At 45.1% G+C, this 24,641-nt stretch overlaps 1 protein-coding gene across 5 annotated transcripts in view; it reads right to left on the reverse strand.

The window, feature by feature from the left end:
• Positions 1 to 22,439: 22,439 nt before the first annotated feature.
• The window catches only part of KIF25 (kinesin family member 25), a 62,460-nt gene continuing 60,258 nt past the window's right edge, over positions 22,440 to 24,641 (reverse strand). For all 5 annotated transcript variants that reach the window (XM_039533037.1, XM_039533038.1, XM_039533040.1 and 2 more), the window contains one exon: positions 22,440 to 22,708. In XM_039533037.1, the coding sequence (XP_039388971.1) occupies positions 22,551 to 22,708 (158 nt within the window). In that variant the 3' untranslated portion in view covers positions 22,440 to 22,550. The remainder of the gene's footprint in view (positions 22,709 to 24,641) is intronic.

The following is a 24,641-nucleotide window of genomic DNA, read 5'->3' on the forward strand; positions in this document are numbered from 1 at the left end:
CGCTTGTCTGATCTCCACTGCAAGACCCCAGGCACTGAATGCGAAGGCTGAAAATTCGACCTTGTCCTGAGTGCGCATGAGATAGGTGCTGTGCATGGTCTTGTTCACAGAGACAGACTAGACTATGTTCATTGTTCGCAAAAATGTATCTTTGTAAGGAATTCACTCCCTTTTTCCCATCACACAGCTGTGACTGTCTCCCGACCTACCCCGGCATCCCCCTCACAGAGGCTGGCGCAGATTAGGCGGCGAAAGAAAAGGACATGGGACGAGATGTTCTCAGAACGTATGGGCTGCTCCCGAGCCGAGGCGGCCCAGCAGACCCAGTGGAGGGAGAACATGTCGCAGTACCAGCACTCACACAGCGAACAGGTGGACAGGTGACAGCAGGAAGACCAGCAGGCGACTCAAACGCTGCTTGGACTAATGAGGGAGCAAACGGACACACTCCGGCGCCTTGTGGATGTTCTGCAGGACCGGAGGCAGGAGGACAGAGCCCCACTGGAGTCTCTCTCTAACCGCCCTCCCCCGCCACCCCCCTCACCCAAAGTACCAAGAAGGAGGGGCGGCAGGGGCCGTGAAAACTGTCACTCCACCCCTGCACAGTGCTCAATTACAAGAAGGCTCTCATTCCCAAAATTTTGACAAGTCCTTTCCTTCCCGCGTCACCCAAGCCCCCGTCCCAGTTTCATCCCCTAACTGTCTAGCTGATAATAAAAAATACTTTTCTGTTAATTTTTCCGTCATGTTCTTTTAGAGGAGACTGTGTTTGAAGAGGGGGAAGGGGATTGGTAATTGGACAGGACAGTCACCTTTACCAGGGTACAGACAGGGGGGCAGGTTCAGCAGCAGGTCACACACACAGTGCAGTCACTAGGCACCCTGGTCAGTCTGGGAGGTGGTTTTCATGTTCGGGGGGGGGGGGGCGGCGCTATGTGACTTTGTGGCAGGGGAGGGTGGTTAGAGATCTTATGCAGCGGTCCTTATCCTGGATCACAGAGCCACACAGCAGGGGATCTGTAACCGTCCTCCCCAGCCACAAAGTCACATAACCCCCACACACACAGAGTCCCGAAAAGGAGGGGTGGCAGGCTCCATTGAAACAACCAGTCCGCCACCGCACACCGCTCTAGGAGCAGGAGCCTGTCCTTCCTCGAGTTTAGAAGCGGTCTTTACATCACTACACACCCTACCCACCACAGTCTGCGTCCCAGTTTCAACCCTTTACCGTGAAATCAGTAATAAAGAAAACGGTGTTAATTAACAAAGTTCCATGTATTTTATTTTTAAACGTGTGTTGGAAGGGGGGGGGAACGGGGTGAATGGGGTATGTAACTGCAGAGGATAGTCAACATTAACTGGGTAAAGAAACGGGGGCAGGTTCAGCTTCTCTGTAAACAAACTTAATAGTCACAGGTTACCCTGCTCACTGAGGAACCTAGCTTTCAAAGCCTCCTGGATGCACATCGCTCCCCACTGGGCTCTTCTAATCGCACGGCTGGGTGTAATCTGGCTGGGCTATTTGCCTCAACCTCCCATCCCGCCATAAAGGTCTCCCCCTTGCTCTCTCAGAGATTGTGGAGCACACAGCAAGCTGCAATAACAATGGGGATATTGGTTTCGCTGAGATCTGAGCGAGTCAGTAAGCTTCTCCATCTCCCCTTGAGACATCCAAAAGCACACTCCACCACCATTCTGCACTTGCTCAGCCGGTAGTTGAAGAGCTCCTTGTCACTGTCCAAGGCGCCTGTATAGGGCTTCATGAGCCAGGGCATTAGCGGGTAGGCTGGGTCCCCGAGGATCACTGTAGGCATCTCCACATCCCCAACAGTTATTTTGTGGTCCGGGAAGAAAATACCTTCCTGCAGGCGTCTAAACAGACCAGAGTTCCTGAAAACACGCGTGTCATGAACCTTGCCCGGCCATCCGACGTTGATGTTGGTAAAACGTCCCCTATGGTCCACCAGTGCTTGCAGCACCATTGAAAAGTAGCCCTTTCGGTTAATATACTGGCTGGCCTGGTGGTCCGGTCCCAGGATAGGGATGTGAGTTCCATCTATAGCCCCACCGCAGTTTGGGAATCCCATCGCGGCGAAGCCATCTATGATGACCTGAACGTTTCCCAGGGTCACTACCTTTGAGAGCAATAGCTCAACGATTGCGTGGGCTACTTGCATCACAGCAACCCCCACAGTAGATTTGCCCACGCCAAAGTGGTTCGCTACTGACCGGTAGCTGTCTGGCGTTGCACGTTTCCAGAGGGCTATGGCCACTCACTTCTGCACAGTCCGGGCTGCTCGCATCCAGGTGTCCTTGCGCTTCAGGGCAGGGGACAGCAACTCACACAGTTCAAGGAAAGTTCCCTTATGCATCCTAAAGTTTCGGAGCCACTGTGATTCATCCCAGACCTGCAGCACTATGCGGTCCCACCAGTCCGTGCTTGTTTCCCGGGCCCAGAATCACCGTTCCACAGCATGAACATGACCCATTGCCACCATGATGTCCACGGCGCAGGGTCCCGTGCTTTGTGAGAGGTCTGTGCCACTCTCAGACTTCATGTCCTCACCGCGCTGCCGTAGCCTCCTCGCCCGATTTCTCAGCATCTGACTGTGAAAAAGGTGGACGATAAGGTGCGAGGAGTTGACAACGGCCATAACTGCAGCGATGATCGCAGCGGGCTCCATGCTCGCAGTGCTGTGGCGTCCACGTTGTCACTCACCAGAAAAGTGCGCGAACTGATTGCCTGCTGGCGCTTTCAGGGAGGGAGGGTGGGAGTGAATGACGACAGTTACCCAAAACCACCCTCGACACATGTTTTTCCCCCAGCAGGCATTGGGGGCTCGACCCAGAATTCCAATGGGCAGCGGGAACTGTGGGATGGCTGCCCACAGTGCACGGCTTCCAATGTCGACGCCCTGTTAGTGTGGACTCACAAAGTCAAATTACTGTCCTTAATGTGGATACACACGTTTGACTTTGTAATATCGGTTCCACAAATTCAATTTACGTAGAATCGAACTACTCTGGTAGTGTAGACATACCCTAAGATACTAATAGCGCACAAAGTGTACCATGACTGAGGCAAACACAGGAAGTGCTTCAGAGGCTAGGGCATACCTTTAGTGCGTTCCACTCAGACCTGTGGATGAGTGAAGGGTATTTTACTATGGCTGGCAGAAAAGGGAACGTTGCAAATATCTGAGATACAGTAGCAATTTAAGGTAAAACAATAGTAGTGCTTATGTGGGTCCTGGAGGAGGACAGTCCAATAGAGAGTAGGGACTCCTCAGGGGTAGTTCTAAAAGCAAATGGAAGCTTGCAGGTTTCCAGGCCAGGATCAATAAGTGATGTGTCTTCTTGGGGGCCCCTCTGTGACAGCACTGTGCCCAGTCTCTGCTGCTTCCTCACACGTCCTGCATAGACCTGAACCTGGTTGTGACATCCACCAGTCACAGCCTGTTCACATGCAGTTCCCTGGCTCCTGCTGCAGCCAGGTGTGTATGCAGTTCCCCTGCATTCAGCTTCCTTGCCAATCCCAGTTTGCCATGCACTGGGAGGGGGTGAGAGTGAACCAGGAGCACCCGCCTCCTCCAGACACCCACAATCCAGCCCCCTGCATCTCCCTGGACACCCAACATCTACCAGCGCCTTGCCTCCCTCTAGACACCCAGCCCCCAGAGCTCCCTTCATCCCTAGCACCCTGCTTCTCCCAGGCACTCAGCACCACTTTTCTGGCATTTATAGAACTCTTGACACCACCCCCCTTGGCACCCATAATCCTGTCTTCTACACAGAGCCTCTTGCCCAACCCTCAGCCATGCAGTACCCATAATGCTTCCACAGGCTCACACCATCACTCCCAGTACTTAGCTCAAAACCGTTTTTTTTTGCACCATCTAGAGACTTTTCAAGGTGAGGGTGCTTAGCAGCACTGCTCAAGAGGCCTTTGAGTGCAGAAGCAATTCCTCCACACCTCAATTCCAAGGAAGCAACAGGTGAAGAAATATCCACCTCCGTGAAGTAAGTCACAGTCAGGGGAACATGAGACTTTTGGTGCTCTAAGGTGACCAGACAGCAAGTGTGAAAAATCAGGATGGGGGTGGGGGTTAATAGGAGTCTATATAAGAAAAAGACCCAAAAATCAGGACTGTCCCTATAAAATCGGGACATATGGTCACCCTAAATTCTGCTGTGATGCCAGGAGTTAGTGATCAGCAATACAGTTGAAAACACCATGTCAATATTCCCCGAGGTATAAGTGCAGACCCACACATCACTGAAGTGCCGTCTAGTCAATTTTTAATGTGTCAAAAAAAACATGGTTTTAATGAAAAAAATCTCTTATGGAAAAAATCATTTTCAATGACAAACTGGGAACTGCAAACTTTTTAGTAGACACTTTCAGTTTTTAAAAATTAAATTGTTTAGTTACATTTTTCATAAAACAAACCCAAAGTTCAGTTGAGAAATTTTGACACGTGACCTTTAAATTAAAAAGGTATTTTTGGACCAGCTTCAACTACAGCAGCAAGATTTTAATGGCCTCTGGAACAAGGGAAAATCCTGAGGCTATAGTCCTGTTGCCTCCTCACTGTGCTATCAAAACTGTGTCCTGCAGGCCCACCCATCTACCATGCTGATCTTTGAAATGCAAATTTTATTCTCTAGTCAAGCTGTTTTTCCTCCTAGGAGCCTAACATAGGAACAACTGGCATTGCCCATTTGAAGCACAAGAGGGCACTAGTGTCTATCAGAAACAAAAACAGCTCATGGCAAAAGCATGTGGTTTAGTCACTGCAGTGAGACTTTTATTGCCATGACAAGCTATGCAAGTATTGCCAATGGGTGAGAAAAAGACCCTTTTGTTCTAATGGCAATGAAAAGACTTGTTGCACAAAACACAGTCTAAACCTAGAGAGGAGGGAGTGTGCAGCCCTGACAGAGGAGGGCTGAGTGAGAGAGAACAAAAGGGCATGGTCCACTATTGTGCCACTTCTGCAAAGTTACTTCACTGATGTAAGAGACTGTATTTGAAATGGACAGAGCTCTGACTAGGAAGGATCTTGCAGCCAGTGTTAGTGGCTTGGATGGCTTTCCTATTTTTTTTTTGTACACAAAGGCAGGTATGCTAAGTGCCCTGACATCTTATTGAACTCTCATTAGAGTTGTATCTATTTATAGAATATCAGGGTTGGAAGGGACCTCAGGAAATCATCTAGTCTAACCCGCTGCTCAAAGCAGGACCAATCCCCAAATGGCCCCCTCAAAGATTGAGCTTACAACCCTGGATTTAGCAGGCCAATGCTCAAACCACTGAGCTATCCTCTGTGTGGTATAAATATGTTGTCAGGATGCATCAGGTCACAGTAATATATATTCTTAAATGTTGTTCACTTTTGCTGGAAGACATTTGTAACACTGATAGACATTTTCAGGAATAACGTTAGCTTTTAAATGTAGCCATCAGGAAAAATCAGTGGGATTTTGTGCTAAAAGGATTTGATTTATGCTCTGGACAAAGGCTTAGAGTAGGGAGAGTGAGGAAGTCTTCTGAATTTTTATACAAACTAGTTTCCTCATCAGAAGCTTTGTGGCTCTCTATCCTTGCCTAGGACATGAGCCAGTGGAACAGATTTTAGCACTATTGCTTCAGATACTCAAGGGTATTTGGTAACACTTACTTTGCAGTATCTGTTACACTTCCTGCTCCCTGAAACTTCCATTCATGTTCAGTCTCAGGCTCTCAAGTGAAATCAGTTCAGTGGTGTCCACTGTGCCCTGAACAGTAGTTCATAGTATCACACCACACACATGGACTTGGACAGACAGTGTCTCTCTAGAGAAGCCAGACCGAAGCTGGAAGAAAAGTCTGAATCATCCATTTTGGAATGCATGGTTCACTCCAGGTCAGTTAGCGGTCACTGTCAACTCTCAGTCCGTCTGCCTCCACTAAATATAAGCACTGAACTTTGGTTCCAACCGCATCCACACCACTTGGCTGCTGCCCTGCCACAAGCAGGAATGGTTCACATTAAAGATAAGTTTACTTTGTGTTATTTTCCTTGTCCGAACGAGTAGAAACAACATGTGGCAGTTTGCCCCAGTGGAGGAGGGTGCAATGAGTTTATGGCCATGATATATCCCTTCTTCTTTAGTAACCTGATAAATACATTCATTCATGGATCTACCTATAGATTGGAACTCCACATTTGCCCTCTGCAAAGACTGTGATACCACAGTATCTCAAACTGCAAGTACAGGGAGAAACCACGGTTACAGCAGTTATCCAGGGCAGTGAATGTTGCCTTTTCAATTATGTCTAAGGTAGGAGTGGTTTTTAAGACAGAAAAGCTTCTTACCATTTTGCCCTGGGTATGTGTAGTTCTCAGAGCTCTGAAAACCTTGCATTGCACCCACTGCATTTGTGAGTAAAATAAACCAACAAAATGATGAACAAGATAGTGATTAGTCGGCATTAGAGAACTGGCACCAGCTCTCATGTTATCTTCTACCATCTTAGGCCTGGTCTACACTACGCGTTTAAACCGATTTTAGCAGCATTAAACCGATTTAACGCCGCACCCGTCCATACTACGAGGCCCTTTATATCAATATAAAGGCCTCTTGAAACCAGTTTATGTACTCCTCCCCGATGAGAGGAGTAGCGCTAATATCGGTATTACCATATCGGATTAGGGTTAGTGTGGCCGCAAATCGACGGTATTGGCCTCCGGGCGGTATCCCACAGTGCACTACTGACCGCTCTGGACAGCAATCTGAACTCGGATGCACTGGCCAGGTACACAGGAAAAGCCCCGCGAACTTTTGAATTTCATTTCCGGCTTGCCCAGCATGGAGAGCTCATCAGCACAGGTGACCACGCAGAGCTCATCAGCACAGGTAACAATGCAGTCTCCTGAGAATCGAAAAAGAGCTTCAGCATGGACCGCACGGGGGAGGTACTGGATCTGATCGCTGTATGGGGAGAGGATTCAGTGCTAACAGAACTGCGTTCCAAAAGACGAAATGAAAAAGTATTTGAAAGAATTTCCAAGGCTATGCTGGAAAAAGGCCACAGCAGGGACTCATTGCAGTGCAGAGTGAAAGTTAAGGAGCTCAGACAAGCCTACCAGAAAACCAAAGAAGCAAACGGAAGGACCGGTGCAGGGCCAAAATTTTAGGGGGCTGCGCCACAGCCACTATGGCCGGCACATTGCCCAGAGTCACAACCTTTCGTAGCAGCAGCTTAATGATTGCTTTGGCTACTTGCATCACAGCAGCCCCCACAGTTGATTTGCCCACTCCAAATTGATTCAAGCCAAGCCATTTTCTAGCCACTCCTAGTTTACTAGAATTGCTGGTTTTGCAATTAGCTCTGCAGGCATGGACCAGTATGCTGGGTCTCTGTGCGGGGGCTGGGGCTTTGCCCGTGCAGTTCTGATTGCAAGATCAGTGACGATACATCGGCTTCCCTTACCTGTGCAAATGAAGCAACTGTTGATTTCAGTGGGAGCAGCTCCCATGGGTTTGGGGGCAGAATTTGACCCATAGTTTTCTGGACACCTTACAGAAAAATTTTCTTTGAGTTTAGTTCCAGGATGCCAGTTTATAATTAAATCTGTCATGTGGCGGTAGAGCAAAGAACCTCATGCTTCTATTGTAAAAAGACTAGGCTTTTTGTCCCAATGCTGCAATGTTCCCTAAATAATCTGCAACACCTGTTTATACACAATATAAATCTACCTTTTCATACACTCATACAAGCTTTATTCCCCCATGCTGCACTGTGACCCCAAAAGCCTGTTTCTAGGCCTTCTGGGTTAATCAGGGGCTTTTTTCACAAAAATGCCTTTTTTTTTTCTTTGTGCACAGATATGAAAGAATGAAAATGGTCCTTGTTGTAACCTGGCTCCCAGCAGTGCTCCTGATCTCGCGCCCATTGCATCTAGCAATGTATACTGCGATAGTAACATAGGCAGGGTGGGAGCTAGCGTACTTCCTAAATTACCAATCTCACTTGAGTCTGGCTGTGTGTCTGCTTCAAAATACAGGGAAACACAGGAAATTTGTAGGAGGAAAGGAGACTAGGAAGCTCATACAAGCCCACTTTTTTCTTTCTCTGCCGCCTCCTCTGACACAGTGGGGGAACCTGCTAGGCACCAGCTGTTTGTATTGATGATCTTGTGTGCTGCTTTTTTTTTTTTTTTAAAGGCCTTAGTGGAAGGACTTTGCAGGGGTTAGGACACTGGCTTAAGAGATGGGAGACTGAGCTTCAAGTCCCATCTCTGTGTGGCTTTAGGCAAGTCACTATGTAGAATGGGAATAATAGGGCCTATATCCCAGAGGTGTTATGAGGGTAAATATATTTAGAGTGTGAAGCACTTACTTTCATATCTATTATTGAAAAGTGCTATATAAGAAATAGCCATTATTATTATTAGCAAAATCAGGCCTTGCTCACTCATCAAGTGAGCTCATGTCATCCCCAAGTCATTTCCATTCATAAGAAGTACTTCCCAGATCTGATATCTGCACAAGTTCATTATCATTTACATGGTTTCCTCTCCTCTGCTATAACCACAACATAAAAATAAAATATGAAGAGGTGGTAACATACACTAAGCTACTCAGATCCGTTATGTCCATATCTTGTTTAGTAATCTGCTTTTACGCCATCTGAGAAGAGGCCTAAGAGATCTGTGTGAAGCAAGATCCTTCAGTTGTAAATTAATGTAGACTCAACCTTTAACTCGTATAACAGCTTTCTAGATCTTCCCCTATTTTGCCCAAATGTTATATTCCTGGAGGTCAGCGTAGATGATCACAGTGGTCCCTTCAGACCTTGGAATCTATGATATCCTGATCTCTGCTGAAGTTTAGGTGAAATAGCTCTACATACCACAAACATTCCTGGTTCCCTGCTTACTGATACTAGCTTTGCCATAGTACCATGTAATCAATCAGAAGCAGTTTCAAATTTTAACTAAAAGGCTCTCTCCCTCGTGCCACTTAAGAATTATCAGCTGGTCCTGAAGGTTTGTCAGTCTTCAGCCATTCTAACTTCTCTGGGGTAATTTTGACTGACTTTAGTATTCCTCTTCCCTTGGAAAATCTGTACCCCTTCCTAGCATGAGTTATCAATCCTCATTAGTGATCAGAGAAGCAAAAGAATGCATTGTATTTCTACTGTACTACCTGCTGTGCCAATAACTTCCCCTTGCCATTTCTTACAGACTGGCTCTTCATCAGTGACTTGATCCCTGGCTACCTGAAATATCTGAATTTCCTGAGTGGCGGTGGTAACACTCTCTCTCACTGCTGCTCCTTTGAAAGCACTTCTGTGCTATAGTCATGACCAGAGGTGGATTAAGATTTATTAAACATTTGGGCCTCCCACACTCCTGTCGCCATGAGGCCCTGCCCCCTGCTCCTCCTTGTCCACCAAGGACCCACCTCCTAGCCTGGCGGGAAGCTGGAGTTGGCTATGGTAAGAGCTGCCCAAGGAGCTCAGGCCACGGTGGGGAGACCTGACCCTCCACCTTCCCTGGGTGCACCTTGGGGTGTGTGTGTGGCAGGGACACTGGCTGGGGGCTGCTCTTGGGCACCCCAACACCCTGCCCAGGGTCCAGGGCTTCCCACAGCAGCTTGGGCTCCCTGGGTGGCTCTTACCACAGCCTGGCTCTGATTTCTGTCCTGGCCAGGGCTAGGGCTACAGGGCCCCAGGAAATCTTAATTCCCCTACTTCTACATAGGGTTTGGAGCTCGGGCTGGGGCCCCTGGGCACGGGTTCTGTGGGCCACTAACTGTAGCTAGGGCTGCTGAAGCTGCTTGTGAGCCTGCTGCGTGGCACTACTTTGTGGTGCAAGGTTCCCCCAGGCTGGAGGTGCTCCAGAATGCAGCATACACCAAGATGTAGCTCAGAATCTCTATGACCATATGCTGACCTTCCTGGTAGAGATTAGCAGTGGAATGGGGGAAATCAGGGCACATGTATGGGAGGTTTTCTTCAGCAAGGATGGGGAAAGAGGAATGGATTGGGAAGGAGGAAGGACTGACTTTGCTTCCTCTCCTCCCCTGCCCCATTTTCCCCTACCTCTCACAACATCCAGTTGTTGAGCTGCCATGCCCAAATGATTTTAAAGTAAAACCCCCTCAAATAGTTTGTGTCTGTGCAGTCCGTGCTTCTGGGATTGAAAAGGGATGTACCCCAGAATGCTTTGCACATAAGGAGCTGATATTGTTTTACTATGAAAGCTTAAAGATTCTATATCCCATTGTGTGGTGAGCGCCAGAAGGTTCTATGGCATGTATGGCTTAGCCATGGAGTATCTTCCTCCTCGCCCACGCAGATGGCGAGTGCACAATCCTATTCAATTCTGAACTGGTAAAGTCAGTCAGGAGCAGGAATTGACTCGGGGAGGAGTTGATTAGCAGATTGTGGATTAAAGGTTGAATAGCTGAATCTGTGGATGGAAGCATCAGTTGTCTTAACTCAGAGACGTAAGAGACACAAGCCACGTGTTCGTTCTGGTAGATACAGGACTTAGGCACTGAATTCTGTGAGCAAAGCAGGGCTTTAGCCACACCCCTTTCATTGGCATCACCCATTGGCTAGCTTAGACAGTCCCCCACCCCCACGCATGCGGGCCTAGCAAGTTGGGCCAATAAAATATACTCTCTCACCTACCTTGGCTTTTGTGGCTGGCCTGCTAGAGCATCTGTCTTTCCCCAGTCATTGTATAGGGATCCTAGGTGCCTAACTCAGGCTTTGTGAATCAATGATTTTCCAGGCATCTAAAAGTTAATCATTGCAATGCTCTGCAGTGTAAGGCCTGACATCCCCTGGTGGATCTGGAGCTGTGTCGCTGTGGTAGACCAACTGCCTTTTCCATCTAGTTTATATGGGCAAAAAAGTGCCATAACAGTCTTTCAGTGGAGCTGAGCATCATGATGCTGAAGTTCTGTAGTGGGACTATGTCCCGCCATTGCTCGCCCGCCCGCCCACCCTCCCTCCCTCATGTTCCCGGCAGCGTTTTATTTTATTGCTGTAACATAAGACAGTTGTGTGCGGAGGCAACAGTGGGCTGTAAGCTCATGTCATGATTAAGAGCAGGCTCAATGGCGCTGCAGCTGGATGTGATTTTGCTTAATGCATTTGCACGACAACTCAGCCACAGTGTGTAAAACATTTCTTTCTAATTTGCGTCAAAGCAAACCACTTCCAGAGTCAAAACAACATTACTGCTGAAAAACAAAGTGCTGGTACTGGCATCTGAAGAGAGGATGCCATGTTCCTTAGACAGCAATTGCCCTGTTTCCTGCAGCTTGATGCTAACTGGGCTCCTATATACAGTTGCATGATGCAAGTATGAGCAGGGTTAAACTTTAGGGCCTGATTGTCACAGGTATTGTGCACACTTAGTTCCGATTGTCTCCTGGCTGCATTGTGGCTATTCAGCGCTTTTCAAACTCAGGAGCAGCTCCTTGCCATTTCTCACCATTGTGCCACCTTCCTAGTTGATGCTGCCTGATTCTCATGTAGCTGCAAAGCTTTTAATGTAAGTATTGTCATTATGACATTGTTTACTGGGCAAACAGCCATGGCTCCTCCTGCTGTTGTGAATAAAGGAGGGGTGGACACTGTCCCCTTGAAGGTGGGTTCTGTTGTAACGTAGCACAAATGGAAGTGCTGCGCAGCACAGTAATGCAGGGCCTACGGGGGTAGAGGGTGCAGCTTCTAGGGGCCTGGGCTGCTGTCAGCTGGAGTGTTGTCCATCACTCTGCAGCTCCCCCTGCCCCAAACCTGCACCTGGCTCACCAACAGCTTTGTCCTTTCTTCTCCCTCTTAACTCACATCTTTCCTGCGTTTGTAATGAAAGGGAAAGGATGAAAAATGTAATTACTAGCCTAAACTCTTTGGACAAAATGTTCAAATTTGTGTACCTAAATTTAGGCGCCTAAGTAGTTGGTCTGATTGTCAAGGATGGTGAACCCCTACACCTCCCACTGAAATCATAGGGAACTACTGCTTCTCAGCAGCTCTTGAATAGCCAGACTCTTATTTAGGCACCTAAGTTTGAACATGTTGCTCTTTCATACTGAGCTGTTACTTGTTAAGTACTCATATGGCGGGCTTGGCTTTGTACAGCCTTCCAAAGAATGCTTAAAACACTAGTCACCAGTGACAAATGAATAATTTAATCTGATGCGTCAAAGCGACAATGCAGATGTTTAAAAAAGCTGCTAAGTACTCAATTTGTGGACTCATATATCATCCAAATGCCTTGCCTGCTTAATCTCAACCCTTGTGAGGGGGGGGAATATCTGTGGTCTCCAGCCTCAGGCGATAAGAGATGTCAGGCAGAGAGGAATTCTTTTGATTAAGTGTAGTAACAACTGGGCTTTCAATTGAAACAAATTACCTTAACTGTAGAGATATTACGGCAACATCATCATGCTTGTTAGATCAGACTGAGTGTAGAGTTCTTTATGTAACCTGTGTGGTTCTTTAAATAAGCCCCAGCAGTAGGTGAAGCGGTAGCCTATTCGTACACAAGCTGGGCCTAGGGTGAAGCACAAAGCTAAACCCTTCAAATAATGATTAGCACCTCAATGGTTTACTGTACAAATGCAGACACCTGCATGAACAAGGAGGCCTTACTGGATGATAGCTAAGCAGGTTGTCAGCAATAAGTGATGGGTTTTTGAGGGTATGTCTACGCTGCAGCTGAAAGTAAGCCTTCCAGTACAGGTAGACAGGCTCATGCTAGCTTCGCTTGAGCTAGCATGCTGAAAATAGCAGCGAAGAAGTTGTGGCATCACTGTGAACACAGTGTAAAATCATTTGTGTGTCTGCTTCTTCCTGAGCAGCACACAGCCAATGCTGTCTTGCACCATACTTTAGCCTCATCATGAAAGCCATCATCAGAATGATGATTTTGTCATGAGGTACTTATGGCATTAGTTCATCAGATACAAATATTGCAAAGTTCTTATGTTCTGGAAGCACAGTGAAATTCATCCAGTTACTTAAAAGCACATATCTGCTTTCTACCACTCTTTGGATGGTTCTTGTACCCTCTTGAGCATTTTTGCCTTGTACACCCTAATTAGGTTCCTTGTAGTACCTGTCAAAACACACATCTAATCTGTGGAAGTCTGCTTCAGTCCTAAATTCTGTTTTTACAAATGTGTCTGCACGGTCTCCAAATGTTTGGCTCCAAACATTTGTAAAAACAGAACTTAGGACTGAAGCAGACTATGTCTTGTACCAAAGACAGAGGTGAAAGTAAGCCAGTCCGGTCCGGTGTAGCGGCAAGAGCCAGTACGCCGTGCTGGACCGCACCAGCTTCCACGGCCGGGATTGAAAGGACTCCCCAGAGCCCTTTCAATCCCGGCCGTGGCTGAGATTTAAAGGGCTCAGAGCTCCCCACCGCAGCGAGCAGCCCAGAGCCCTTTGAATCCCGGCCGCGGCTCTGGCGGCCGGGCTGGGGCCAGGATTTAAAGGGGCTCCGGGCTTCCCTCAGCGGCAGGAGCTCTGGGCCCTTTAAATCCCTGCCCCAGCCCCGCAAAACTCGGGGTTCCCCCTGGCAGCCGGAGCCCCAGGCCCTTTAATTTGCCCCTGAGCCCCGGGGGGCTCCCAGCCACCTCTTCAGCTGGGAGCCCCTGGTTGATTTAAAGGCCCTGGGTCTCCCAGCCACAGCTGGTGCCCCAAGGCCTTTAAATCTTGAGAGGCCACGCCTCTTCCAGATGAGGCCACGCCCCCCTCAGGACTCCAGCAGTACCGGTAAGTCCTGTAAGTTACTTTCACTCCTGACCAAAGACTGTGCATCTATCAGTCAGCTTCTTCCACAGGGAGAACTGTTGATGGGCAGTAGATATCAGCTGTCAATATATCACGCAGTATTACCTTTGTGCCAGTTCTTAGACTGCCATTTGTCTGTGCTGATGCCAAAGGGATAGAAATTAACTCATGTTTCAAAATCTGTTGCAAATTCACAGTCCTGCACAGGCTATGATTAGTCACTGAAGAATGTTTCTGCCCGCCTTCATGGCTGAGGCCTTTCCTTTGACTTCTTTCCTCAGCTCATATAGCGTGGAAAAAGTTGGAGCATTATTTTTTGGCAGTGGATCATGAACATGTACACTTCCAGGATCCCCCTCTTGTGTCGTCAGCCATTTCTCAACAACGCTGTCCAATTTCACTTGTCCTAGTATCTTTGCGTTCAACAGTGCATTCTGTATGGCTTCAGTAGCGAGGTCTTTTGGTGCAATATTTTGCAATGAAGTGGGTGGTTCTGGCCCAGGTAAAACCTTGAATCTTTGACGAGTTCATAAGAGTGCATCCTCATCTTCATTGCCATGTTGCTTCCTTGCCTGTCTTGACTCATTGTGAACAAGTGGGTTATCCAAGCCAACATGGAACATGGCTCTGGTATCTGCTGTGATAAGGGCTCAGGTTATAAAACAAGGTCCATCTGCTGAGGGCTGAGTGAGCCTTGATGATACCTACAATTCCACCTCCATTCTTTCTTATGGAATTAAGCCACTCTTGGCTCTGATCAGGGTCTATTTGGTTGAACTTCTGACACCATCTCTTGGCAAAAAAAAAAATTCCCTCGCTGGAACTGCTTAAGCACTTCATTTGGTAATTAATGCATTTCTGCAGTGTAGATGGCAGAACCCTATCTTGCATAGTCTGTGTGGTCAGATCTAATGACGAATGGTAGCATACATTTGAAAGTGAAGAGATGGAGCTCCCAATTTTCTTTTCTCTGGGAATAGTTGAATAAGAGCAGTCGGAGCACCATGCATTGCCACCAACACCTGAAGTTCACACTACCTTCTCTTTTGTTGGTCACAAATGCAGAGGTGAGATTTGGCAATCTTTGTGAAGTACGAACTGACATGCTCTCACCATAAGATAGGCTCTGCTGATATCGTCTTTGCGCTCTTGATCATGTGCTTTCCTGAAGTCCAAGAGTTGTGGAAGAAGAAAGCACCACAGTGCTTGAAATGTCAGTTTGTGGGCCCCCATCACCCTGTCATCTGATTTGCCATTCATAGCTTGTTCTGTTGAGTTTGGTCCAAGAACTCCACTTTCAATCCAGGCACCTGCTAGCCCTAAAGCCGGTATGTGCTGGCCTATAAATTTCTGAAAGTTCATTGAGATATGGAGGCCTTCTAATCATGGAATAAGCCACGCTCTGTATTTTTGTGTGGCCGATTTTAGTTCCATCAGTTTGAAGTACAGAGCTTCATCTACAGTTAGAACCACATACTGCTGCCGAAGCACTAATGACACATTTGCATCTCCGTACAAAAAAGTACTCGGGGTGTCTAGCTCATGGGTAAGGGCTTGAATGACTGCAAATATCCAATGGTAGTTATTACTTGTTCTGCTGTCATGTTGAAATATGTCCACTGACATCTTGGATTCTCATTTTGACATTTAGTGATAAAGGCCACATCAACAGCTCCTGCCTGCACAGCAGCTTTGCAGTTTTCTTCAGAGTACCCACTCTTTGCAGACATGGTCCTTGAATACTATTTTAGCTTTACTATTTCTTATATTGGCTGGTATGATTGTGGCGATTGCATCAGGAACACTCTATGTGCTGCTGTTTGATTACTTTAAATCAGTCAACATCAGATCAGGTTCTCTTTGCCAAACAGTGACTTGGGTTGCACGGAATGTGTTTTTGCCATCCAGCGAATAATAATATATGTCAATATTGTCAGCTGTATAGAGAACAAACTTCCTGGGAACAAGGTTGGGAAGAAAAACAGCACTGTTTTCAGCATCCATATTTTGTAGGGTTTTCTCTGCTCGGGCAGTGTTCACCTTTAGGATTGCTTCATAACAAATGCAGAGGCCAACCTTATGGAAAAGTTGAATAAGTTGTTTTGACCTTGTTTCCTAATTTGGGTGCCCTGCCGAGACCAATATGCTTTGGTGTTCCTTTCTTTCTACCATTCATACCCATATATGTCTTGAACTACACTAAGCACCTTGAATTCACTCATTCACTCAAGAGATTGGCCTTCATACAGCACATGGAGGAATATGTACAGACTATCTGGAATGCAAGAAGCTGCATAATCTTCACTGACGTTGAAACCTTTGTGGCCAGCGTGTGACAAAGTATATTCCTGGATTTTCAGTACAACATGTGCCAGAAATATGAATTCCTGGGAATGGTAAATGAGGATGGCCATCTTGACAAGAATCCATCATTTGTGAGACAGCTACATATATATACTTAGCTGGGACTAAGAGTATTTGTCTCTCAGCAGGAGACTGGTCAGGCAATTAAATGAACTGAAATAAAGCTTGGAGTTTTTCCTTGAATGGTGATCTACATCTGATGTAGGAATATGGAATTTCAGTGCAAGTTTCCTTTGAAAGATTGGAGTAGCAATGCCAAACCTCAAGATAACATCAAAACATGGTCTTGATTGGCTGCATACTGAAGCTCGTTTTGAAGCCAAAGCACTGCTGGGTCAGTAATTTTGGTGACCCCACTTTTTTTCAATCACAGACCTCATAAACAGGATGTAACATGTCAGTTGGTACTTGACTTGAGCAGCTATAAGGTCATTGACTCCAGCTAAATGAACACTCATTTTGTGATCAAATACAGCTGCCTTCATTATCTATCCAGTCATCTTGAAATGTAATTACAGAGATGAGTCTGGGTTTAGGGTGCATTTCTTGACAAAACATGCAGCATCTCCAGTCACAAAGGTGGACTGTCTTGTATTATGGACACTGGTGTCTTTATTGGGATCACTACAGCTTGCCACATGAGACATCAGTTGCAGATGCTCTTGCTTTCTCGAACATCTTGATTTTGCCTTTGTCAATATATTGGGCATAGCAACTTCTGTGGATACTGTCTGTTCTGAATGAAAGATGGTCTCAATTCTGCCAATGGCTGCCCAGTATTTGTCATCTTGCGATTTCTTTCTAATGGCTGTTGCATCCCTTATTCTTTGCAATCCTTGTTCACCTGCTTCATGCACATCTTCTTTACTTGTTTCTTAGGAGTGGCTCTTTTGAGACTTACTACCAGTTCCATGATTTACCTACAGTAACCAATATGAATGTCATAAATCACCACCTCACAGAATATCAAGGTTGGAAGGGACCTCAGGAGATCATCTAGTCTAACCCCCTGCTCAAAGCAGGACCAATCCCCAAATTTTTACCCCACTTCCCTACATGGCCCCCTCAAGGATTGAACTCTCAACCCTGGGTTTAGCAGGCCAATGCTCAAACCACTGAGCTATCCCTGATGGGAATGAACCTCAATAAGTCATCTAGTCCATTCCTCTGAACTCAAGGCAGGACGAAGTAATAAGACCATTCCTCTCAGGGATTTGTCTAACCTGTTCTTAAAAACCTCCACTGACAGAGATTCCACAATCTCCCTAGGCAATTTGTTCCAGTGTTTAACTACCCTGACAGTTAGTAAGTTTTTCCTAATGTCCAACCTAAACCGCCCTTTCTGCAATTTAAGCCCATTGCTTAATCTGTCTTGAAGTTAACGAGAACAGTTTTTACCCTCTTCCTTGTACTTGAAAACTGTTACCATGTCCCCCCTCAGACTTCTCTTCTCCAGACTAACAAACCCATTTTTTTCAATCTTCCCTCATAGGTCATTTTCTAGACGTTTAATCATGTTTGTTGCTCTTTTCTGGACTTTCTCCAATTTGTCCACATCTTTCCTGAAATATGGTGCCCAGAACTGGACACAATACTCCAGTGGAGGCCTTATTGTTGCTTTCACTATCTGTTTAAGTTCATGCACATGCTGTTAGTATATCAAACATTTTTGGTGATGCATCCGATGAAGTGGGTATTCACCCACGAAAGCTCATGCTCCAATACGTCTGTTAGTCTATAAGGTGCCACAGGACTCTTTGCTATATTAATTTGCAAGTTTGAGGGTCTAAACATCAACATTCAGCTTGGTAACAACCATTTTCAAAATCAGCAGGTTCAAATTGTTAGAAAAAGTTACCACCTACTTTTAACAAAAAATACTTCTTGACCACTTATAAAGGATTGATTCTGAGATTTCCATCTAGTCTACATAAGAAAATGATATCTAAGCCACATGAAGGACTAGCCTCAAGAAAAAGTGGGGCAGAGCCAGACCATCTGATTGCTTAGAAACTGATTTACTTGGGTTAGTGCAAAACCCTTGTGCGGATAACTTACTTGAGCTTAAGAAGGCCTTGTTTTGATTTAGTTTGTCATGTTTTTACTGACAAGCTAAACCCAAATAGGTCACTTTTTATCCAAAATAAGAATATCCACACAAAGATTTTGCTCAAACTGTATCTTTACAAGCCCATAGTCTCTTTTTGTTATGACTGTGAATAAAACCTTCAAAATATGACCCGAGTATAATCAATACAGAGATTACAGGCCTGAATTTGCAGCAAGCCTGAACCAATAACTTGGAGGTGTGACCTACCCCATTCATCTCAAGAGGGTGCTAATTCAGATGCCAATGATATTACTTTAAATGTCAACTTTAACTAGTTCATTGTTGATCAAAGCATGTAAGAAGGGAAAGGAAGTGTCATATATCATTAAAATATGCACAATGAACTCTGAGTAACTCAGATTGCAGGGGGAGCATGATTGGTTGCATTTCCTGAAAAGGGGGCTCAGATTTCAAATGTCTGGGAAATACTGAACTAAGGAATTTAAAATATTGACTTGGTTATAGTCTAAACATCCTTCTCTAGCAGTTTAATTTTTTCTTATTTTAATTTTCAGGTGCTTTGGACTCTCTCTCTCTCACACCTTCTCTCCCGTTCCCTAGGAGACCCACTGACCTATCCTTAATACTTTGCAAAGAATGACCACTTTCCACTTATAGCATAAAGCTATATTTTTCTTGGTGATGAATTCCCAACTGTGCACTACTTTTTGATAAGATTATGGCCATTCTATATCTCAAAAGACCCCGCTAGTCCGTAAGGATGTAGCTTTGAAAAAAAATATCTCTGTGTGTATACATATAGGTCAGAGGCTATGTTACATGCACAGACTGCACTGGATATGCTTCTTTCCTCATGCCTCTTTTCCCTCCCCATCTATCCTTGACTATCCTCTTCCTGCATCAAGCTCACCCACTGGTCTCATTTGTCTAGTAAATGGCCTGTATATTTGACTGCCTGGGACTATTATTAATTACCGGTATACTCAGCAGAGAAAAACTAAGCCAGAGGGGATGCTTTCAGCATTCCAAGTGGCTTGGGCCAGGCCCACTCTATCCCGTCCATGAACAAAAGCTGCAGTCTTTTTCGTTGGAAGATAAGGAGCGTGTAGCTCTTTTCAGCCAACTACTGCCCACTGGGGGAACGCAAAGCCTTTTCCAGGAACCAGCCCGCTCCTCAAATCTCTAGCGGTTTGGAAAAGCACTTAAATAAAATAGCTTCAATGATGAATATTTAAAAACAAATTAAACATGATTGTGAGCATTCCAGTACTAATTATGGTTTTCCAAGCCCTGGCTACAATGAAGAACAGCCTTTCTTTGTGGTGTAGCTGCAGCCAAGGCATGAAGCTATGTGCAGACAATAAAATAAGTAAAAATATATATACATACAAATAAAAATCAAACTTCAACAAAGGTTGAGGTTTAGTTTAACAATTGGCGAAAGAGACATGATAGTTAATTGTTCTTTTTTTAAAACTCTGAGCTGATTTGCATAAGTGTAGACAATTACAGCTCTATTTAAGCCCCCAGGAGCTGCTGGTGTTCAGAACCTCTGCAAAAAAAATCAAACCACTTACTTAGGGGTAATATTTTCAGAAGCACGTACCTGACTTAAATCCTATTTTCAAAAGTGATTTAGGGTCAGATTTCCAAAGGTATTTAGGAGCCTCAAGATGCAAGCAGGCACCTAGTGAGATTTCAAAAGCACCAAATCAGGTAAGATGTCTAATACACATGGATTAATTGAAATCTGGAATTTAGGTCCAGGTCCGGGGAGTAAAGCATCTAAATACCGTTGAGGATCTGGGCATTAGGATTTAGGGCCAGATTTACAAAGGCATTTAAGCACCTAAAGAAGTAGATAGGTGCCTAGTGCTACATGGACTTGAGAGTTAGGTGTCTAACTCCCACTGTCTTTCTGCATCTTTCTGCACCTAAATACCTTTCTAACTCTGGCCCTTAGTGATTTGTCCACGTTCATATAGCAAAATAAATTACATTGCTGGGAAAGATGTAATATATACTCCTTGCTATGGACTGCATTTCCTGATGCTTATGGTGCTGCACATTGTAATGGCAATAAAATGACTGCCTCTAGAGCTGTGGTCTTCATGGCATGAACTATAGAGCAAGGAGCACTTTAATCACAGAGCGAGTGAAGCAGCAATGCAAGAGAGAGTTCACAAAAGGAACAGCTGAACTCTAAGCTGTAGACATGTTTTGGCTTCATTAAGGGTTTTACCCTATTTTAGGGTTCTGTTATCCAGACTGTATACTGGTTATGATTTTATAATTCTTACCCTTAATTTGCTTGTATTTTCATAATAAAACATCACTTCCTCTATGACACATTAGCCCCTTAGGTTATTATTAGTGCAACCCCCACAGACCATAGTTCCATCTAGGTACTAATGGAGCCACAAAACACTTAATAATAAACTTATTCATTTCAGTTCATGCTACAATTTAGAAGCAGTCTGTCTCTCCCACTCACATCCCTCTGTAAAAATAAAGGGACATCAAATACAACACTAAGATTGAGGAATCAAATCCTTATAAGCAGGAAATTCCAAAACCAAAGGTTTCTAGAATAATGTTAACTTTGCTGCCCTGCATATCCTGTACATGTTACGATACAGATCAAACAGAGTAATGCACTAAGGTAACAAGGAAAACAGGAATAGAAAATGCTACATTGTGCAATCTGGCAGAGTTAATGTTAATGTAGAAACTTTAACTTTTGGTATTTGCTGACACTTGAGGACTTGATTTCTCAGCCTTAACAATACATTATTGCTAGGTTTTGTATTATGTAGATTTTGTAAATAAATACCTAGCTTTGAAGAAAAGCCTCAGCAAGGAAATAATAGTTTATGAAAAAATCAAGTTTGAAGGTAAAAATCTTTAAAGTACCTTCAGGCCAGATGGTATTTAGGTATCTAAAGATGCAGATAGGGGCCTAGTGGAATTTCAAAAGCAGCTAGGTGCCTAACTCCCACATAATTTTATACTGTGCATTTCATTTTATATGCTAATATTACTCAATCCAACCCTTTCTCCTCTGATTATTTTAGCAACCCTTGGACTTCATTATATCCTCTCTTCTGTCCATATGAAAGTAAATTCCCACCCAGAAGACGACTAGCTTTTTCTTGTGTTACAGCTAAAATCAGGTAAAGTCAATCCAGGAATTTTAACCTGGCCGCATTATTAGGAAAATGAGTTTTCTCACATCACACAATTACAATGCTAATGTACTGAGGGTCAGAGATAATACTAGAGCACCACGTGCAATGTAGCAGCCGGTATACATTCAAGGGTGAAATTCCAATAGTAGTATGCTATATAATCTCTGGATAAATATTTATGCTTGTGAAAGTTAAGAGACTCAGAGCACTATAAAATCAAGTCTTTCAGATAGGCAAATGCAATTTAAGCCTCCTCACAGAGCCCCACCAATGACCTCTATCCCAGGCTAGAGGCAGTACGATCCCTAGAGGCAAAAAGTCAGAGTGAATCACTGGCCTCTGCTGAGCATTCAAACAGCACAAACACACATTCGAAGTTAATAAAACCCAACTACATACCTCAGAATCTCTTTTGATCTGTAATGTTATTTGAAATTGTTTAAGACTCCTCCCTCAATGTCATATCATTCAAAGACCTCAACCCACCATCCTACACCTTCAGCACAGGAAAGATGGCAAAAGCAGCTAGAAGAATGCTGCCATAGTAGTTAAAGCATGGTACTTTAAGTTAGGTTGTTTGGGTCCTGTTTTTTTCTTGAGGGTATAGGAATGTGTTAGGAATAACCCAATGCTAGAGAGAGAAGAGCAAGTCAGCAAGATATGTGCCTAATTTTAACCCAAACATCAAACCAAATATTCCCACCAAGTTTGAGATACTGAAATGAAACAGAGTAACTAAAGACTTGTGTTTTTTACCAAATTAACAGGACAGAGATTCAGCCCTTCCAGTGCAAACTGTCCAGGATCAGTGCACTGCTGATTTAATTTACTTATTTCCCAATGCTAAACATTTGCTCTAAAACTCTGTGTTGATGTTGCTCCCCAGACGGCATAATCTATTTCTATGCCATGCCATCCATCATGGTTGGTAGCCGTTTTCAATACCTGTTGTTATCTTTGGAACAAGAACATTATCAGCAAGTTTATGGCTTTGCTAATGCCATTTGAGGAGTGTTTATTTTAACTGGCAGTTTACATCTTAAAGCATGGCTTTATGACAACAAGATACCTTTCAGTCTGAGGAACTCATTAATAATACTTTAATCCACAAGAGCCTTAGCTTTTATTTTGATTTGCTAGACACCGGCAGATTTCTTTTTTTGACTTGTCCTCTCTGAACTTGCCGAGCACGAGTTCCGAATCCCAAGGATTGCAGCGATTCCGCTAAGTACTTCTGGCAGGGGGAGATGCACAGCATCACCAGCAATTTAGCGTTGCCCCCTAAAAACAGTAAAAAACCACACACACTTATTTCAGTAAGTTTTTAAATACTCACCTGCTAACTGCACAGAAGCCAGAGTAGGCTGTTATCAATTCTATGAATCAGAGCGCTTTACAAACAGAGCTGTTGAAAGCATATGGGCACTACAGTCAAGAGCTACTACTACATATGGGATTGTCTCATTTAGCTAGCTGATCATTTGCTGTTATTTTTCACCATTTGTAATACAGAACTTTCTGCCCCTTTCACTAACAAGTCTACGTGTACGTTTTGGATATCAATGCTTTGTTGTATTTGTAAAATCGGCATATCTAAAAGCTGAAGAGATCACTTGTATCTAAGTACTGCAAAAAAGGAAGCTTTAACTGTCAAGAGCTCATGGTGGTAGTTTAAGGACATTCCCAAAATCATGCATGGGAATAATTGACATGACAAATGTCAAAGGATGGAAACTGTAGCTCAGAGTTTAGGTAACATGTCCAAGGTCCTACAACATGTCAGTACTACAACTTGCATTAAAACCCAGATCTCCTGACTCACCGGCCCATGCAAATCCCTTCACCACTCACTGTCTCTCTTTCCAGAATTCGAAAATAGGCAAAAATTTTATCCATTTAAAAAAAAAAAAAGTTACTGCAGATATTTTGCTAAGCTTCAATATTTGGCCTTTCACAGGGTGTACTGATTCCCCAAGGTTGTAGTGCAGGAAGAGGTTAATTTAGAATTCTGTGGCAAAAAATCCTCTTGGAAAATCTGTGCTCATATTATCGTCCCCACACCTAAGATTGAACCAGGGAGCTCAAGAGCTAAAAGCTGGTACATCTTGAGCTGACTCTCACTATTTAGGGGCTGTAAGAGAATCATATACTCCGTGGATAGGACATAAAATGGGACCTACAACACACATTCACCAGTGGGTTTCACTTATATTTGCTATCACTACCATACACATGGGGGAGGGATAGCTCAGTGGTTTGAGCATTGGCCTACTAAACCCAGGGTTGTGAGTTCAATCCTTAAGGGGGGGCCATTTGGGGATTGGTCCTGCTTTGAGCAGGGGGTTAGACTAGATGACCTTCTGAGGGCACTTCCAACCCTAATAATCTATGATAGAGTAGAGCAGCCCATCTGAATACCAAAAGAAAAGACAGTTATCTTTTTCCATAACCCGTGTTCTTCAAGATGTGTTGCTCATGTCCATTCCACAATAGGTTTGCGTGCTCGCCACATGCACCAGTTGCAGAAGGGAAGCTTTATTGCGAGTGGATCCCTGGTATGAACTGGTAAGTTGCCCCCAGGCATCCTGTTAAAACTGGCAATTTCCCACCTGTTTACCCTTAGAGGGCCCAGGCCGGGATTGCCTTTGCGGGCGCTTTTTATAATCCCTTGATTTTTTATAAGGAGGCTCATATCTGCGGGACAGGGGGGGCTGTGATTGCCTTATCGGGGAGGATGAGGATGGGGGTGCGGTACTCTGCATCCCCACCAGTGCCATAGGTCCCACCACTTGGTCCCCTTCTGAGTGCAGGACCAGGGATGAACACCCCACGACTCCTTTCTAGGAGGCTGCGAAGGGGAGGCCAGGCTGGAATACGATTGACCGCTATCCCGGGACTGGGACGAGTGGCAACGTCAGGAGCAGTGCTGACCGCTAGACCGTGATCCCGGCGTGGAGGAGCGGCTCCGACGGGCAGATCCATGACGGTGGGGTGCCAGCGATTGACGCCTGGGGCTGCAGGAGTGGTGCCATGGTGGGGGCCTCGAGCGAGACGAAGAACAGGAACGGCGTTAATGCCCGTACCGCGAGGGGCTATGGAAGCTTCTCAGAGACAATGACCTCCAGTGCTGTCTGTCCCGGTCTTGACGGGGCACGCTCTCCTTGCAAAGTCTACGGTTCCTGGAGGTGGAGCAGTGCCTGGAACCCCTGCCAGT

This window comes from Mauremys reevesii, linkage group 3 (assembly GCF_016161935.1).
Source record: "Mauremys reevesii isolate NIE-2019 linkage group 3, ASM1616193v1, whole genome shotgun sequence".
NCBI classification, from domain to species: domain Eukaryota; kingdom Metazoa; phylum Chordata; order Testudines; family Geoemydidae; genus Mauremys; species Mauremys reevesii.